The following is a 13715-nucleotide window of genomic DNA, read 5'->3' as shown; positions in this document are numbered from 1 at the left end:
ACATGATTATCTTAGAATAAACACTTATCCTGAACAAATGGAGAGTCATTATTATTGAAGGTAGTCCCCAGACATGACAAGAACTGAACCACACACACACAGGGGCTTCTTATGATTTAGAATTTCTTCCACTTTTTAGAGTTTCTGCCACATCCAGAGGCAGTCAACCACTGAATACTCGTGGTAGGAGAACGCATCATGACAGAGCCTATGTGCTCTGTTTCTTGGCCCTTCAGGGCTAACCAGTTAGCCACTGTGTGAAACTGGGATTACGGGACTAGATGGACCACTGGTTTGATCCAGGAGTGTCCTTCTTAACATTTGCACATTCATTTCCTGAAGAGTCCTGAATATAATTGAGAATGTATAATACTGTCACAGAGCCAAACCCAAATAAAAACTCAGATAAGGTTTTAAATATGTTTTTAAATGTGCATCTTATATTAGAATCATAGAGTTGGAAGGGACCTCTAGGGTCATCTAGTCCAACCCCCTGCACAATGCAGGAAACTCAAAAACACCTCCCCCTAAATTCACAGGATCTTCATTGCTGCCAGATGGCCATCTAGCCTCTGTTTAAAAACCTCCAAGGAAGGAGAGCCCACCACCTCCCAGGGAAGCCTGTTCCACCGAGGAACTGCTCTAACGGTCAGGAAGTTCTTCCTAATGTTGAGTCGGAAACTCTTTTGATTTATTCTTCCTTTCTTCCTTGATACTGTTTTATTCTTCCTTTCTTTTTAAAGCTTCCTTAAAGAGATACGATGTGGAAAGGGGGGGTACTGTATAAATGACCTAAATAAGACAATTAAATAATTATTTTTAAATTGCTTCATCTTAATTGAAATATAGAGCAATAGTCAATTCCCTTTTGCAGGCAAAGTTTTGATTTTTTTAATTAAAATAATTTAAGGCAGCTGTGGCCTCATGGAGAGAATACCTACATGTAAACAGATGTGCATTTTCCATCTTTTCCACAGTTCGAAATCAGCAGTTCATAAGCATAAACCTCTGACTTGTCTTTGTCTCCCTTGATGACTCTACAGGGAGGGGACCATGTGAGCTCTGCTGTCCTTGCCTGGATATCTTTGACCTGCAGGAAAACAGCATGTCAGAGTTGTAAGCTTCATGCAAAAAACAAGCAGACTGAACTAGAATTTTGCAATATTTATTGTACAAAGCAAACCATGCTAAAGTTTTTTTTTTTCCCTACTGAATTTGGCACATAGTTTAAGGCTGATTTTACACTGGGCAGAAGATCCAGTAATGCTACACTTCTGAAAGTGACCATCTACATTACAATCCGCCTTCACTTCTGTTTTGCTCCAGTGTTCTGACTGTCATTTACATTTAAAACCCTGAACTGGCTCTGAAAACGTTTTTGCCGCTGAGTTGCTGCTGACTTTCAAAGACTACTTTTGAACGAGAGTTTTCCAGGAAGCTTTGGATCTAAGGCCATAAATGTAAATGTTTTACTTCTGTTTGGCACGTTGTTTAGTTGACAACAGCAGATGTCCTATTGAGCATCGCTTGCTACTGGCTGTTGGTACCTATGATGTTTCTCAGACTTATAGATCACCTATGACAATCTGATTTGTATTAATAACATTGTTATAAGTAGTTTTAAGTAGTAGTGCATATGGCTAAACTAAGATAATATAGGATAGAATGCTTAGGCAAAGTAGTTCCTTTTAAAAGAAAGCATTTGTTTTGACTCCACAGGACAAAAGGTGCTGAGGCCATTAAGATGATATCTTTCCTGGGAAACAGGGCAATAAGCTCCTTTCTCAAGAAAGAACAAAGGAACTTTTAAACCTGCCCCCCTCCCCCCCTCCATGGTTTCAAGCAGCTTTGAAGTTTGGCATGCATATCCTGCAGAAACTTATATAACTCAATGACAAGAATCGCAGTAAAGCAAGCAAGTGTAAAGGAGAAAGTCCCAGAGCAAAATTTGGATTATAGATGAAAAAAATATACTCCGCATTTCTAGAAGGCGATTTCAGCGCTCAGAACATCAGACCCAGACCTGAATGTAGAATCAGCCTAAGAGACACCAGAAGAGCTATGAAAGTTTCACTGCAACCAAAAGAAGATAACTAAAAGAAGATAATTAAGCAAAAAGAGCCATCTAGTGGTATAAGATTGACTTAGGATTGTCAACACTGGATTGAGAAATAGCTAATAGGGGCCGCGGTCAGACGTCCAAAAAACCCCGCTACGGGCATGAGTTGAGCCCGCAAGCATGTCGGATTTTACCCGGACGTTCACACGCCCACATCTGTGAAGCGTGCTTAGCCCGTGCCCGTCCCACGCTGATGCGCCTTGCTCGCGGATTAATTTGCTACTGCTTTTAATCCGGAACAAGACGCTTCCTGAGCGCTTCCTGAGCGCTCTGGAGCATCTGAACGGGCAATCGTTGGTGAGTCGCAACAGCGCTTCCTGCCTCCTGCTTCCCGCCACAAACAAAATGCATATCACTGCGCCATCGAAGGAAGGAAGGGGGCCTTCCGAAACGGCCTTTTTTTTTTTTAATATTTAGTTTATTGCGTAATAGCGATATATCGAAATATCAGTAATGGCCACAGACACAATAAATTAAAAGATTTATTGCTCGACAAATTGTTACTTCCTTCCCGCTCTCGGAGTTCCTTTCGCCTCTTGTAAATAACCGACAGCGAGGCTCAAGAGGCCGAAAGGCCGCGGCGGGCGGGCGGGCGGGCGGGGAGGGGCAGCGTTTTGGAAGCAGGGCGCCGGTGGGCACCAAAGGCCGAGCCCGAGCATGGCAAGATGAGCCAGACGGGCAACGAAACTTTCCCCTAAGCCGCCCAACAAGTCGAAAAGGGGCGCGGGGAGGGGGGGGGCGGGCGGAGAGAGTTGCTATTTCTCCATTTCTTTTTCAAGGGTGCCGGCGTGTACCGCGTTACCCGAGGCAAAAGCCCCGCTTCCAGAACAAAGATCCAAGTGGGCCGCCGTGTTGGTCTGAAGCAGTAGAACAAAGCAGGAGTCGCGTTGCACCCTTAAGACCAACAAAGGTTTGTTCAGAACGTAAGCTTTCGTGTCCTCGAAGCACACTTCGTCATACGAGGAGCATACGAAAGCTTACATTCGGAATAAAACTATGTTGGTGCCGCTTGACTCCTACTTTGTTCTTCTTCCCGACCAAAGTTGCAGGCATCCCTCCCGTCTGCAGCCCAGCCACCGGAGGGTGCTCTTGGGAACGGTGGCCCTTTGAAGGCACGACGCCTCGCTTCGAAGCGGGCCCGAAAGCGCTCCTACTGCCCCTTTCCAAGTGGGACTGCCCGGGACCTTTTCGTAGCAGGACCTTGGGAATGCGTCGCGTCTGCCTGTCACCTCCAAGAGTAGACCCTTCCCTAGAAGCAAGCCCGCTCCGTGGCTGGGCTGCTCAGGTTCCACTGTGGACCTCAAGTCCTCTGCCGTGGAAGCTCACTGGGTACCACTGGGTCGGTGCCGCTCTCCCGGGATTGCCTCGGGGCAGGGCTGAAATGGAGGCGAGGAGAACGATGTAAAACCAGGGGGGTGTTGGGGGGGGCTTCATTGGACCGCCTCTGAAGCAAAAACGCCAGAAGGTACCTGCCCTTCCTCTCTGCTGCCGCGGAAGCCAAGGAGAGTTTACTCCCAGGTAGACTATTTGGGATCAAGAACCGAAATCGTCTACCTGGAAGGGGCGGGGATGTGAGGACAGCTCTAGCCGCACTCTGCAGTGCTTCCCCAGTGGGGCCCTGTGCATCCCGGCGACGAGCTCTCCTTCCAACTGCCCGTTGTCCGTGGGCTGAATGGATAACTGGGGAGTTGCGGTTTCCCGTGAGGCCGCCGGGCAGCGTGCTCTGCAGCCACCTCTTCCTCCTCCTCCTCCTCGTCCAGATCAAGCCCCAGCCTCAAAGGGCTCTCTGATTAATACTTTGGGGCCACCAAAAGCTCGGGGGCATAATTAGAAAAAATGTTCTCAGAAAGAATCGCTCGACCACATCTGACGTCCCGCCCTCGGTTCGAAGCAGACCACATGAAAGGGCCTGCCGATATATCGATATATCGATAGAGCAGCCGGGAAAAAAAAAAAAAGGTTTAAATAGTTGGAAACCCCGCTATTGCAAACGCGGACCCACTGCAGCACGCATCAGTGCGCCTGCGCAAATAGAGAACCCGCCCAGCACTGCGCCTGCGCTTATCCGGATTGCCGCCATCTGAAAGAAGTTCCGGGAGAGCTGTGTGATCGAGCAGGGGACGGGATCAATACGGCATGGCATCGGAACTCCATGCTGTCTGATCGGGAAACAGGATGCGGCGGATTATCTGAGATATGAAATAACGGCGCTTTAAAGATGGGTTGCTGATGGATTTAATGTAAGTGTGACCGCAGCCAGGGTTGCCAATCCTCAAATAAAGGCAGGGGATCCCTTGGTTTGGAGGCCCTCCCCCACCCCCACCCCCACCCCCGCTTAAGGGTCATCAGAAAGCGAGGAGGGGGGATGGAAATGGAGGTATTTATATCCTACACTTTGAACAAAATGGGACCACAAGGCAACTCATAAAAGGTTAAAAGGAAAAAGGAAAGGGCCCCTGTAGGAGCTCCAGTCATTTCCGACTTTGGGGTGACGTAGCTTTCACAATGTTTTCATGGCAGACTTTTTATGGGGTGGTTTGCCATTGCTTTCCCCAGTCATCTACACTTTCCTCCCAGCAAGCTGGGTACTCATTTTACCCACCTCGGAAGGATGGAAGGCTGAGTCAACCTGGAGCTGACTACCTGAAAACCCAACTTCCACCGGGGATCAAACTCAGGTCGTGAGCAGAGCTTAGGACTGCAGTACTGCAGCTTTAACACTCTGCGCCACGGGGCTCTTAAAGGTTAAAAATCACCATTAAAAAAAATTGAGACAAAATGAAAACCAGAAACAGATAATATGTGGGTGGGCTAGAAGGAAGGTGTAGGCAGGAGTCCCAGTGGTTGTCAGAGGAGGAGAAAGGGCCTCTAGATATTCTCTCATGTTCTCTGCCTGCCCCCCCTCCAAACCTTGAACTGGCCGTGTCTACCCCCTCAATAATCCATTCACTGTGTTAGGCATCAGGGCTTTCTTTGTAGAAAAAGCCCAGGAGGAACTCATTTGCATATTAGGCCACACCCCGATGTCATCATTGTTTCACACAAAGCTTTTTTGTATAGAAAAAGCCCAGCAAGAACTCATTTGCATATTAGGCCACACCCCCTGATGCCAAGCCAGCTGAAACTGTGTTCCTGTGAGTTCCTGCTCAAAAAAAGTTCTTGGCAAAGTCAAATGTCATTGAAAGCAAGATCATTGAGAACTGTTTCAGTTAAGCATCAGATTCTTACCATAGGCTTGCTGATGTTAGAAAGAAGAGCTTCAAATGCTTTTGTTTCTTCATCCTTTTCTTTAAAAACAAGAAGAACCCCCAACCCATGAAAGCAATGAACATTCAGTAAAAGCTCTACAAGAAGTAAACTGAAAAGTGGCAATTGATGGTATATTTATATGATTTATATGATATTTATGTATATGTATAAATTCCTTTTCATTATATTTCAAATTGAGATATAATAAATATCAAAAGCAGTAATAATCAAACAAAGAAAAGTGGCGCAGAAGGGCAGATAAAAATAAGGAGGAGGAGATGAAGAAAGAATTACTAGTTCACAAAGGCCAAGAGAAATAAAAAAGGTTTCTACCTCTTTGCAAATGCCTGCATAGAATGCTTGCATAAGAGGCAAACAAATATTTATTTACACAAACTTTCTTCTAAATTACAATTTTATAGGTATAATTATATGAAGTTGTATTTAAAAAAAACAAAAAGAAGAAGAAATGAACGTAATTTAAAATATCCATTTTGGCTTAATTTTATTTTACTTGTTTTTATGGCATGCATTCCAGAAACCCAACTTTAAAAAACCCCACAATGATTTCATATTTTGTAAGTCCTGCTCCCATAAATGTTTCTCATAATATGAAACCTGAAAATCAAGGTAGAAATTCAGGGGAGGAGGCATATGCATCCCTGCTGAAAACCCAGATCACAATCCACGTAGCACAAGGGTCCCCAACCTTTTTTAGCCTGTGGGCCCTTCTGCAATTCTGACACAGGGTGGTGGGCACAACCACAAAATGGCTGCTAAAAGGGGTGGAGCCAACCACAAATATCTAGGCATGAATTCATGCATAATTCTAATAGTAACACTTCAACGGGATGCCTTTTAAAATGAATATACTGTTTTAAAATATTTTCTTGTGCTGTGGTGGCAGCTGTTGCCAAAGCCAAGTTTTTAAAATCTGCACCACCAATCACATCCCTTCTGGCCATTCAGCAGCCCTGCTGAGCAAGGGCATCTGACCTCAACCACTTTCTAAAAACACTTGGCGTGCCTCAGGAAAGGGGTCGGTGGGGCCCCTGGAGGCCATAGGCAACATGTCGGGGACACTGGATCTAGCATATATTTAGCATGCCATGATACTCTGTCAGTTCCTTGTGAACAAAAGGATGCATCTAATGCACTTGGAACATTAGCTGCACAAAATGAAGTGTGATTACAATGAGACTGGAGCATTTAGGTATCAAAGCATAGCTTAGGGTTGCCAAGTCTGTGTTGGAAAATACCTGGAGACTTTGGGGATGGAGCCAGGAGAGGGCGGGGTTTGGGGAGGGGCCTCAGCATGGTCGAATGCCACAAAGTCCACCCTTCAAAGCAGCCATTTTCTACAGGAGAGCTGATCTCTGCCAGCTGGAAATCAGTTGTAAAAGGGGTAGATCTGCACGCCCCACCTGGAGGCTGGCACCTCTAGCATAGCTCTTTTAAAATGGAACCTGTAAATCTACTACTGAGGTAACTTCTGTGTAAATGCATCCATTGAGCAGGGCACCTACCTAAATCAATTTCTAATATTCAGAAAATTTCAGGGTTTTAAAAAAGATTCACTGTCTCATTGTCATGCTTTGAATATCCCACCCTCTTGTTCATTTATACATATTTTTCCTTACAACTACAGGATAAAGCAGCTGGTAAATACCATTTTAATCAGTGCTTTGTCCCAAATATTTCATTTCCCGAGGTGCTCCGACCCAAGACAAGATAGAATCATTGTTAATTGTGGGTTCTGGCTTACCTTCTACAGAGTTGCCTTTTCTTTCCTCTGCAGGGTTACTGCCTAAATATCTTATGCTTATGTCGCTTGAGTCTTGTCTTGCCGCGAACCCATTATACCCATTGGTAGGAGAAAGGCATTTCTGAGGTGATGAGGAAGGACTGTTTAATTTATCATTTTGCGTGCCTTGTCGATCTTTTAATTTCTTCTGTAATCGTTCATGTGTTTTACTCGATCGCTCGTCTCTAAAAGCGGACCTTCCATGGATTGATACTGTATCTAAAATATACCCCCAACAAGATAAAGATAAGATAATGAACATACAAGCATTTGCAAGTACATTTGATACATTCTGCACATCTGCCAAAGTGTGTACTTTGTAACAGGATAGTGAAGTTATATCTTATTAGTGACTTCACCTGTAACACACTAAAGAACCCTACTGAGGATCTCTATGTATTTTCCCGGTGATCCCTCAGTTGAAAAAATGTACATCTGTGTACTTTGATTTTTTTCTCCGCAGTGTACATGCAGGGCCGGTGCATAGGAGTAGGTCAGGTAGGCGGCCGTCTAGGCCTATGAGGCACTGCCGGGTGCCCCCTCCCCCTGCCCACCACTCTTGCACAGACCCAGGAAGGTGGGAGCGGCAGGGTGGGGTGTGCTCTCCTTGGAACTCGCCTTCTCTTGCAAGGAAAAGCAGGCTCTGAGGAGCATACATGCCACTGCGCTGCCCTTGCCTTCTCAGGTCTGTGTACATGCTTGGCAGATGCATGGGAATATTAGTGCCTTAGGTACACTGTGATCCCTAGTTCATTGGACTGCAGAAGTGTGTAGCTAGTGAATTAAAGAGGATTCCCCTTGTGATTGTGAACACAATATAGACACCAATGAAACAAGGAGGACTGTCTGTAGTTACTGCCATGTACTTTATCCCCTCACTGAGTAAAGTCTGCAGACTCTTTCTGAAGCCTAAGGAGTTTTCTTCCAACTTAAGTGGCTCTTTCTGCAGCGGATGAGCCATTTAAGTTGGAGGAAGGTTCCACAGGCCAAAGGAAGGCTTCAGACTTTATTCAGCTGGGCGCTAAAGTATATTTCAGTGCTTGGACTGTGTGTTCTCTAGTTCATACTTGGGTTCAGCTCTATGGAGATGATTGGAGTGGAACTGGTAAACAGAACATGATTGGGACAAAATGGTGATGGATTTCCGGGGAGTTAAGATACCACCACACAGGGTTTTTCCTGTCACAGTTCCCTGCCTCTTGTGCCACACTGTGGCTCCCACCAGGTCTGAAAAAGGATTGAGGGGATAGAATTGGGGTGTCAAACTCATTTGTTATGAGGGACGGATCTGACATAAATGAGACCTTGTTGGGCAGGGCCATGTCAGGCTGGGTTGCATGTTTAAGATTAGATAGCACCCCAGAGATACAAACTTTACAAAGGACACAGAAAAACCCAATTAAAGATTTAAAAAAACCCCAAACCCTTAAAATAAAGCGTGCTTAAAATATTAGCATTCATTGGTCTTTAAGGTGCTTTCTTTGTATTTCTCCCATGGGATCCAGGGAACTGGGCAAAGGAAGCTCTGGCTCTTTCCTTCCTTCCCCAAGGGACCAGGAGGGGGAGAAGCCTCAGCCAACAGAAGGGAGGCTTGGCTCAGTAGCTTTACTGCATGATTGAGAGAGTCTGGCAAAGCAAGCTCTCCCTGCCCCACTTCCTCCCTCAGCCAATGGAGAAAATAGAGGTTTTGCTCTGTAGCTCCGGGGCGATTGAGAAAGCCTGGCAAAGCAAGCTGTGATGCAGAAGGAAGCAAGAGAGAGGGAGAAAGAAGCAGAGGACAGCCAGTTGCTCGGGGGCTTGATAGGAGCCCTCTAGGGGCCTGAATCGGCCCCCGGGTCACATGTTTGACACCCTTGACCTACAGCATACCCTGATATGGGGCAACTGACAGGGCCCAGGGCTTCTGGCAGGGCCTGATCCTGTTGACTACCCATTTACTTCTTTGCTAGTGCTCCTGGCTACACCCACTGCCCAGCGCCTCTGAGAAATAGGTTACAGGCAGTGGTGAGCATGAGTGGTTGGAGAACTCACAAATGGGCAGGTGGGAGGCAGTTGGTTGGGGGAGAAAAAGAAGACTAAGCATTGGTTTTCATACCCCACTTTTCACTGTCCAAAGGAGTCTCAGAGAGTCTTACAGTCTCGTTTCCCTTCCCCTCCCCACAACTGACACCCTATGAGCAATACTCCCTCTAAGCTGTGGAGTCTTGTGAGCAAATATTCTACTTTGTGAGCTACTGGAATTAAAGTTGTAAGCTCTGGAGCCATTTTTCCTGAGCTGAGACAAAAATGTGTGAGTTGGAGGCTAAAAAACTGTGAGCTAGCTCACACTAACTCAGCTTAGAGGTAGGTGGGGTTAAGAGAGCTTAGAGAGAACGGCTCTGAGAGGACTGTGACTAACCCAAGGTCACTCTCTTGTCCAGTAGCTGCATGTGGAGGAGTGGGGAATCAAACCCAGCTCTCCAGATTTGAGTCTACTACTCTTAACCACTAAACCATACTGGTGGTCATGGGAACCACCAGTATGAAGATTAGGGCTCTGGGAACTCTCTGCCTGGAACCAGCCCAGATGATGGGATTCCCATCAAACCTGCCTTTGCCTCTGTTCCTGCCTTCCCCCTTTCTGCCATTTTCATATAAGAATTCCTATTATGATCTTCCCTTCACAGATTGGAAGAACTGAGCTGTGACTCACAAAAGCTTATGTTGAAATAGACGTCATTAGTCTTTAAGAAACAAACAACTGGATTTTATTTTGCCAGCCTTAGTGTTAAAATAGGCCTTACTTATTCCTGTTTCATCCTGCACATCAGAAGTAGTGACAGAAGAAGAAAGAAGATGATGATGATATTGGATTTATATCTCACCCTATACTCTGAATCCCAGAGTCTCAGAGCGGTCACAATCTCCTTTACCTCCCCCCCTCCCCCCACAACAGACACCCTGTGAGGTAGGTGAGGCTGAGAGAGCTTTTTACAGCAGCTGCCCTTTCAAGGACAACTCCTAGAAAAGCTATGGCTGACTCAAGGCCATTCCAGCAAGTGCAAGTGGGGAATCAAACCTGGTTCTCCCAGATAAGAGTCCGCATGATTGGTAGATCTACGTAGGTAGATTGAAGGGTGATGCTCTGGAATTAGCTTCTCAGCCGCCCTGAGCCTGCTTCGGCGGGGAGGGTGGGATATAAATCCAGTAAACTAAACTAGTTTATTAAACTAAACTATGTAAGTACCACTCTTATGCCTCTGTAGAATGCAGGCGTTTCTGCAATCAAACATGGGGCAAGCCAGGCTTAATCCCATGGCTATTTCACACAGACAAAAACAGATCTCTTGGGAGATGTATCTTACTATTACTGCTAATGAATTCATCCAGAGAACTTGAATGAGAAGCAATACATTCAGTGCTGAATAATCCTTGCAATATATGCATAGGCTTATCCTAATTAATACTTCAGTTACACATTTATTGTTAATTTCTGTAAAAAATATGTTTTACATAATTTATTTTTGAACTGTCTTTTTCTGGATCTGGGCCTTTCATCCCATCCTTTCCCTAGGTTTGCCCCACCTCTCCCAGAAAATTAAGAAATCTACATTCCTGACCAGGGCTTTTTTCTTGTAGCAGGAACTCTTTTGCATATTAGGTCACACTTCCCTGATGCAGCCAATCCTCCTGGAGCTTACAATAGGCCCTGTACTAAGAGCCTTGTAAGCTCTTGGAGGATTGACTACATACGAGGGGTGTGGCCTAATATGCAAAGGAGTTCCTGCTACAAGAAAAGCCCTGCTCCTGACAAGAAGAAAGGATTTCGCCTCCAGCACATCTGCATTGACTTTAAAACACACACAGACACATTGCTGCTTGTGAATCCCAAGCAAAGGGGCTCACTCACGTGCCAGTTCACACTTACTACTAGTGTGCCCAGGTCCCTTGAAGCAGCAAGTGGGGGATGGTGGATACGCTTACCAGGAGTTGGGAGGAATGCCAGAAGTTAACATGACATGATCAAAAAGTGATATAGGTAGATTGGGGGGTGATGCTGTGGAATTAGCTTTTACCATAGAGTTTTGCCCAAAAACCAGAGTGTCACCCCCCCCCTCAAAATCCCCAATGTGCAGAGTCCCCAGTGTGATGATGTCACTTTTGCATGACATCATCACAATGGGGACATTGTGCTAGGTCATGGGGGCAGAACTTCTCCCCACTGGCCAAGTAGCCAGCAGCAGATTGGAGTCCGTCAAAATTGGGGGATTCCCGGCTCCAGCCTGGGGTCTGGCAACCTTAGGAGTTTCCCAACCTGGAGTTGGTAACCCTAGCTATCCCCTCCCTGGCAACCTGGGAACCCTAATGGGCACCTTTTGAATTCTGATACACAATGGTGGGCACAGTCACAAAATGGCTGCCATAAAATAGCTGCCACAGGAGGCAAAGCCAGCTACAAAATGGTTGCTGCCTTGCTTTCACTCACACATTGAAGACCCTTGTGCTGTGGTAGTAGCCACTGCCAAAAATAATGTTTTTAAAATCTGTACAGCCAATACCTCCAATGGCCAATCAGAAGACTTGCTAGACAAAAGGCCCACCCGACCCCATCCATTTTAAAGACACTTGGTGGGCACCAAGTAGGCTTGCCTGTCCCCAGGTCCCAGCGGGGGTTCTTCTGCTTTCCCAGTCTCCTTCCCGCCCCCAGTCAGCTGGCCGGCAGGGGGAAGCACCACCCCCAAAGCCACCATGTGATTTTTTTCCCCTATGGAGGCTCCAGTCTCCGATTGGAAAGGCTTCCTCTTGGGATGGGGTGTCTGTGTTACTTGGAAGAAGTTGGCAGCAACTCATGAGTAGAGAGGCCACTCCCTCGCTTCAGAGTCACCAGAAATGGGGTGGGAGGGGAAGAGAGTGGAGGAACGTCTGCTGAGCATTATTCCCTATGTGGAGATCAATTCTCATAAGGTATAATGGAGAATTGATCTGGAGGTTTCGGGGGCTCTGGGAGAGCTGTTTTTTTGAGGTAGAGACACCAAATTTTCAGTATAGTATCTAGTGCCTCTCCTCAAAGTACCCCCAAGTTTCAAAATGATTGTACCAGGGGGTCCAATTCTATGAGCCCCAAAAGAAGGTGCCCCATCCTTCATTATTTCCTATGGAAGGAAGACATTTTAAAAGGTGTGCTGTCCCTTTAAATGTAATGGCCAGAACTCCCTTGGAGTTCAATTATGCTTGTCACAGCCTTGATCTTGGCTCCACCCTCAAAGTCTCCTGGCTCCGCCCCCAAAGTCCCCAGATATTTCTTGAATTGGACTTGGCAACCCTAGCACCAAGAAAGGTGTCAACAGGTGCCATGGTACCCACGGACATCACTTTGAGGACCCCTAGTTTATAGAAAGGGTACAGTTTCTTCTATCTGGGTGACATTGGGAAGATTAGGTTGTGGTGTAGGAGCAATCCCTGAGAATTTAATCCCATTTTGGTTAGTAGTGGGGAAGTTACTCTTTGAAATTCCCCATAGAAATCAATGGCATTTTTTTAAAATCCGGAATGCACAGGAACATAGTTCTGGCTGGCTTGGCACCAGAGGGTTTGGCCTACTATGCAAATGAGTTCCTGCTGGGCTTTCCCTACAAAAATGCCCTGTGCAAAACAATGGTGACATCAGTGGGTTTGGCCTAATATGCTAATGAGTCCTTGCTGGGCTTTTTCGACCCAAAAAGCCCTGGAAATCAGTGTTGGGTTGGTTGCTGCTACAACTTTCAAGCTGAAAAAATATGGATCATATTTAAAAAATAACACCACTACGAATTTGATTTTGCATACTCCTCTGAAAAGTATAAACAATTCTCTATTGTTGGAGTTTTACGTAGTAAAGAAGTATTTTGGAGTGTCTGAGCTGTAATTATAGGCTGGATTTAAAGTTCGAACCGGCATACAGAAGAACAAAAACCACTGACCTGAATCGCCGTATACCTGGGTAATGTGATACTGTGGAATAAACTGGTTCGTCATATCACCACATCCAGTAATTGGTGAGTACAGACGATGCAGCGAGGAAGGCATCATGGCTGGAAGAGGGATGAAGCCGGGCAAGGGAGGGAGAGGAGGCTGCTGTAGCACTGCTGGGCTCCCGGGAGGAAATTCTGATGTTTGGGGAAGCACTATGACCCGCCGAACGCCATTGTCTTCGATAACCTATGTACCAAGGGGACACACACTTTTCAAAGGCAGAACTGGGATCTGAAAAATAACTAACTCAAAATAACTAACACATGCTTTTCCAAGACAGAATCCGGTTGTGAGCTACTGCATAAATTATTTTGCTCCGAGGGTCATTTGTTCCGAGCTAAGGCAAAAATACGTGAGCAACTAGCTCACACTACCTCAGCTTAGAGGGAACACTGACCATAATGTAAAGCACCTTTGTTGACTAGTGTAAAATAACAGTGGCAGGAAGTATACATGTAGTTATTTCAATTTCTTTCCCACCCTTTCCCAAAGACTCAACAATGGAAATAGCAGATCACAACAAAGATATATCCCCATTACTTTATTTTAAAC

The 13715-nt window shown here is 45.9% G+C and overlaps 1 protein-coding gene across 1 annotated transcript in view; it reads right to left on the bottom strand.

Moving 5' to 3' along the window:
• FNDC3A (fibronectin type III domain containing 3A) overlaps positions 1-13715 on the bottom strand; it is a 98560-nt gene that overhangs the window by 59045 nt on the left and 25800 nt on the right. The window contains exons 4-7 of the mRNA XM_060232007.1: positions 13112-13349; positions 7134-7391; positions 5348-5406; positions 942-1090 (exon numbers count right to left, since the gene is read on the bottom strand). Of these exons, the coding sequence (XP_060087990.1) occupies positions 942-1090; positions 5348-5406; positions 7134-7391; positions 13112-13349 (704 nt within the window). The remainder of the gene's footprint in view (positions 1-941; positions 1091-5347; positions 5407-7133; positions 7392-13111; positions 13350-13715) is intronic.

The sequence above is a fragment of the Heteronotia binoei genome, chromosome 1, assembly GCF_032191835.1.
Source record: "Heteronotia binoei isolate CCM8104 ecotype False Entrance Well chromosome 1, APGP_CSIRO_Hbin_v1, whole genome shotgun sequence".
Classification (NCBI taxonomy): Eukaryota; Metazoa; Chordata; class Lepidosauria; order Squamata; family Gekkonidae; genus Heteronotia; species Heteronotia binoei.
Note: the sequence above shows the minus strand (reverse complement) of the source record. Positions and strands in the feature narration are given on the sequence as shown.